This window comes from Antrostomus carolinensis, unplaced genomic scaffold, assembly GCF_000700745.2.
Source record: "Antrostomus carolinensis isolate BGI_N321 unplaced genomic scaffold, ASM70074v2 scaffold360, whole genome shotgun sequence".
NCBI lineage: Eukaryota > Metazoa > Chordata > Aves > Caprimulgiformes > Caprimulgidae > Antrostomus > Antrostomus carolinensis.
Window position 1 is genome coordinate 33,573 of NW_010288826.1, and position 6,000 is coordinate 39,572.

Sequence of the window (6,000 nt, forward strand, 5' to 3'; positions counted from 1 at the left end):
ATGAAAAATATAATAGGCAGAGGGGCTGGCTGAATGGAAAGAATCTGTTGGGCTTTTTAGCCATCTTTGCTGGTACAGGTGTCTTATACAACACACAAGCAGGATGCAAGACTTTTGCCCACTGTTAAATATAGCACTAAGACTTGCTCCTTGACTTGTAGAGCTTAAGGTCTAAACAAGGGACAAGAGAAACAGTGATGTAAGGTTAGGCCAGGTAAAAGGTCTCTGTTGTTTTTAGATTTAAAAGTGCTTTCAAACTGAGAGAAGCAAGAAATTGGGAATGTAAGTAATAACAACATCAGGGACTTCTAACTTTATAAAACCTTAAAATATTTGAAAGAAAACTAGAGCTGACAGTTATTATCAAAGAGGTGTAATCAAATAAAGGACTTGAAAGCAGAAAGTGATCCTTTAAAATTGGCTTGATGGAGAAAGCACCAAGGCAGGGTGAAAGAAAATGTGTCAGCACCCAGGCACATATTTTCAGCAGAGGGGAGAGTCCAGAGGGCACGCAGCAACGGGAGAGCAGAAAGACAATCGGGAGGTATATTTTGCAAGTCCCTGAAGGTAAGAGGATGCACTTGACTTACAAGTATTTGGCAAGGAGGGTACCCAGGAGGACTGCTCCTGCTGCAGGGCCCGGCGCTGGGCTCTGTGGCTGCAAGATAGGGTGGTGATGGTAGCTTCCCAAGGCCTGGGCACCTTCCCTGCAGCCCCAGCACAGCAGCAGCAGTGCTGGGCTGATATTGTCACACCATCCATACCAAAATACACGATGTGTGCGGACACACACCTCTTTAATGCCTAACATGACGAAGCTCTTGCTGCAGTTTGACAGACAACCAGTGCTGAGCTCAGAACCTCTGGCTTACAAAGTTCTTTGCTGGGGTATTGACTGATAGACCTGCCCCTCCTGGCCCTCTTCTCCCAGAAAAATGCAGGACAAAGCTTCACTTGTTGATATAACTTATTTTCTACCAGTGTATGACGTTTTTGTACCTTTCCAGACTAAAAAACCCAGAGCGGTGTCTATTCCCTCTTCCCTCCCCTTACCAATGGGGTAGAAAAAAGTTTTGTTATAGCTAAGACAATTTAGAGAAACAAATGAATAGATGAACGGTTCAAGATAATAAAATCTAATTCCAAACAGGTCAGGGACAGGATAGGACAAGGAAAGAGATATGAGACCTCACTCGCCAAGAAATCTGGGACACCTGCAGCCTTAATCTGCTGCTGCATGAGCAAAGTAATAGGCAGAAAAAGGTGGTAAAATAAAGAATTTAGGGTTTACATTCACTTACATTGTTTCAGAGCTGACCTTGATGTTTCTGGGAGGCAGGCTGGGAGCTGCTGGGGGCTGCAGGGATGGGTGAGAGGCTGGTGGAGGAGGTGGAAACTGCGTAGCACAGTGCGGTGGAGGTACAGGTGGGGAGAGTGCTGCTGAGGAAGGTGCTATCTGTTTCAAACCTTCATTTTTAGGGCCTGAAAAAAAAGCAGAACAGACTGAATTTAGCAAGCAAACAGCTGAGGAAGGAACCTCATTGTTTACATGAAGTATTAGGATAAAGTATCAGCACTGCACACACCCCAGAGCAAATACATTTTTTGAACCTGCCTCTTGGATACGTTTAGTGCCTTATATTAACAGAGTAGAGAGGCTCTGCCTAGACGAATGTACTGCCTGTAGAAGGCCTTGAAAATGTCTTTGCTGAAACACAATCAAGACACAAAAACATCAGCTCACCCACCATATAAACTCTTGTGCTTTAAAATGGAATTGTCATTTAATTCTACCGTTTGCTTGGAAAGACCAGCTGCAAAGTTCCACATGAGCACTGATGTAGTCTTGCTGGAGTGTTTCTTGCTTAGAGTTTCAAGGGAAGGGATGAGAGATGAAAAGTTATTTTGGCATTGATTAAGAGGTGTACAGGTCTCTGTATATCTTCAACTGTGTTTTGTAACATTAAGTTGTAAAAGGCTAATTTTCTAGTGAGCCCATACTAGAAAAGTGGCAGTTTGAGAAGCTGCGCAGAAGCTACACCCTCAACAAACAGCTGCAGCCTTAAAAACAAGATGATGCAGTGCACCAGGCACTGAACCCATAATTACATGAGTGGGCTGGCATGCATGTGTGCTGCACTGTATTCATGCTCTGTGTACAAGCCACAACCAAACCATAGCAGCCATTGCTTTAAGAGGTCATGTTGAGAAAAGTTACTCAACACAACCAAATTAAATCACTGCTTGGACACTGATATGATGTTAAACCCAGAATTTTGTTTCAAGTATCATAAGCGGATTAAAAACTACCAGAAAGAATTGTCTCTGGATGTATGGAGAGAATTCCAACAAAACCTAAGGAGAGGAGGGCAGAAGGAAAAAGCAAATTCACAGTTTGGTTAAAACCAATTGCAAACAAAAAGAACTCCCTTGCCTTCTGGAGATTTTCTGCAAGTTCACACCTGTATAGGGGAGATTAAAATCTTATCAATAAAAATAAACTTTCACCACATTGGAAAAAAGTGCCTCAAACACAGAACAACAAATATTTAGTAACAGTTAATATCAAAACAGAAAGTTACAAAAATTACTGAAAGAGTATTCTTTAGCTAGTTGTGAGTCTGAAATTCTGTTCTTCGGACGAACAGGAGAAGGGCAATTGATAACTATTAGAAGGACCTTTCATGTGTCACGTGGAAATCAAAGGGAAATTACCAAGCCTTTACAGTTTTTGTGCTTACTAACAAAGAACTCAAAAATTTTCTTGATAAATTTGGCTTCATGGCTGCTTGGAGTGACTTGTCAACACAGGTGCATTTGAAACCTGCTAAATTCCTCCATAACTTAAAGAGCAAAGTACTAAAAGTCCCAACACCGCTGATTACACAGATTAATTCTCTGGTGTCTTTGTTAAGGAAAATTAATTTTGCAAAAGTAGACCCTTACTATTTAAGATATGCCAAGATTAAAGTTGTATGGTATCACATATATTTTTATTCACATATCTTTTTATCATTTTATTCAAAAGCATAGCCCAAAAGTTGACTGAAATATCCTTTCACTTAGTACTGAGGAGGCTACAGCAGAGTTAATGTGTCCTAGATGGAGAGAGCCCAAAGGAGAAGAGTGAGAATGACTAGAGGTCTAGAAAAATGAATTCCTGGAGATATTGAACAAATGGTGGTTGTTTACGGAAATATGATAAGACTGAGAGAGAACAAAGGAATACTGAAGTCTCTGGCAAAGAAGAAAGGGATATTTTTTTCTTTCATTTCCAAGATGGAGAAGGCAAGAAGTAATGTGTTTAAAGGCCAGAAACATTTGTTAGAAGGCACTTTCTAATAATGAAGGTGGAATTTTTATGGCTTGAGGGCCATGTTTAAGAAGTAGGATAAACTTATGGCACAAATATGTTCTAATACAGTTGTTCTTACCCTACATAGATGGACCCAACAAGTTCTCTATGTACCTTCCAATTCAATGTTGATTTCCTCTGTTTGTTGTCCTATATTTTACAAGACATCACATTTAAAATACTTTCTCTATATTGAGCCCAACAGCGAGAGATCCACTAAAATACCATTTTTGCCAAAACTTGTCTTCCAAAAAGATGTACCACATGTTTGAAAACAAGTGAAAGAATGTATTATTACTAAGTTTGTTTGGTTAAGTTCACTCACTGTTAAAATCTGCATCTTATTGTTTTCTAAGTCAATCAAGCTTCAGGTTCTATTACTTTTATTTCTACCTTTGTTTACGAGATCAAGTCTTTTTGTAACCACTGTCTTCTACCCACAAAGTATTGATACCACTGAACTTAACCAATATCTCAGATTTTTTTTTAATGACTTTAAAGACCCATCCTTTTAAATCTCATGTCACAACATTCTTTTTTTTTTTTTTTTTCCCCCATCTAGCAATTAATTTATAGCTATTTCAATAATTTCTCCAGCTTTTCCAGGACTGTAAAAAATCTGGCACTGGAAGTCTACACAGCATGCACTTGTCAGCCACATGCAGTGATGAAAATTACAAGTCATTCTTCATTGGCCATATCTCTACTGATTGCAACCAAGGGATTTCAGTATCTTCTGCGATTGTCATCCATCCTTCTGTTTTGGAAGTGCAGACACCTGAATATCAAACTAAGACTCCTTAGCAAAAAGCTTTCATTAAACAACTTTGTAACTATATGAAGATTCCTTAAGAGTAAAACTCCAAGAATTTAGGATTACAGGCTGACAACCACTGTGCATCAGACTTTTATGTCCTTACTCTGTCCTAATGTCCTTACACTGTCCTTACTCAACTGTAGAGCTGTTTATGATATGCAGATTTTTTCCCAAGGCATTACACTACCTCATTTCGCAGGTATGGTTTACATTTCTTCATTCTACACGTATATTTGCATTTGAGCAAAGACAAACTTTGTTTAAATGAGCCAAGATTACACATGATTGTACTCTTGTATCTGAGTCTCTGAGGACTGTGTGTTCACATCTAACTCTTCAGAGTCTTTATTCATCCACAGACTTTGTCAGCTACAATCTCTTATTGTTTTAAAATCCCTGATAAAGATTAATAGCATTGACAACATAAACATGTCTCTGCAGTTGAATTATTTTAAGCAGATTCTAACCAAATAAAGAAGGCAGAAAGGTTTGGTAGTTTGTTTGGTTGGTTTTTAATTTTTACTTTTTCATAAAAGCATGTTAATTGTTATTAATTATACTCTCAAATTTTTATGTTTTAACAGGGAATCCTATATCAGCTTCTCTGTGATTGTATTTCTGTTGCCCTAATACATTGTTGTGTATATGCACAACATGCATACATACATTATGTCAACATACAGCTTTAATTCATTGTGATTGCTTTGTAGGACTAAAGTAAAAATTCTGCCTAAGTTTCTGTACATAATACTTCTTTCATCTGATGTCTCTTGAGAGCAAAATCCAGGCAATAGGAACTGAGCCAGGAAAGAACATCCCATGCATTTTAGATTAAGTGTTTATTTTTAAGTATAGAGGCTGAACAACCTGTCCATTTTAATTTATGTACATTGCTGGAATCTAACAATAACTAAATGATTATCATACATGCTTTTTTATTTTCTAACTATTAGAACTGACTTCCCTCTACCTTTAGAGTTGTAGTTACTTACACTTACACTGACTGAGACTGATGTGGGTGTAAACTGCTTTAATTCTAATTCTGAAAATAGTGGGATGAGCTAGGTAGGAAGGTGACATTCAGTATGAAAAAGCTGGCCTAGTCAGACCTGCAGATCCAAAGCTATCTTTATGTTTCAGAAGTGTTTTCTTTCCTATTTTAATGGCGCATTTAATTTTGACTCCAGTTCCATCTGTTTGTGTCTCTAAGACACCTGAGAACAGAGAAAGACTCTGTGCTAGTAGTGGAACTGAAGTCAGCTCTGGACACTTAGAACAAGAAATCAAATTGAAACTACATTCTGGCTTAACATGCACCCAAAGCACTCTCATCACAGGAAACAGTGTTAAGGACCATCGCTGTGTGGTAGCTTTGACCACTAACACCTAAGTTTCCAAATAGCCTCTCCTCCCTTCTTGAGACTCTCAGCTTTTCACAGGCTGTGCTACACTGAAGAAACACATGCAGAAACTGAAGCTCTTCACAAAGAAATGAAAGATCAGATGAAAAGGAATGAGTTCCTCAAAACCTGTGCAGCTGTACAGCAGCTAAAATAAACTGTCCATAGAAAGTACAAAATATCCCATTATACTGCTGCTTGTGGTATTAAACTTCTTTAATCATGCCCAGAGCTTCAGCACTTATAGCAGAACTGCACACAGAATGCTGCAAACACTTCTCTTGTGTTCTTGGTGAACCTTCTCAAAGCACCCTGTGGGGGTCCCCATCCCTGTGCCTGAAGAGGTCTGTGACTTTCTGGGAAACCTGCATTGGAACACCTTATTCCTGGGCTCTTTTAGTCCCTGGGAGAGATTTCATGCTGGAAAG

General features: G+C 38.9%; 1 protein-coding gene across 1 annotated transcript in view; it reads right to left on the bottom strand.

Annotated features, from left to right (window-relative positions):
- FYB1 (FYN binding protein 1) overlaps positions 1-6,000 on the bottom strand; it is a 40,358-nt gene that overhangs the window by 21,647 nt on the left and 12,711 nt on the right. Inside the window, exon 2 of the mRNA XM_029084855.1 lies at positions 1,302-1,482. Coding sequence (XP_028940688.1) covers positions 1,302-1,482 — 181 coding nt within the window. The remainder of the gene's footprint in view (positions 1-1,301; positions 1,483-6,000) is intronic.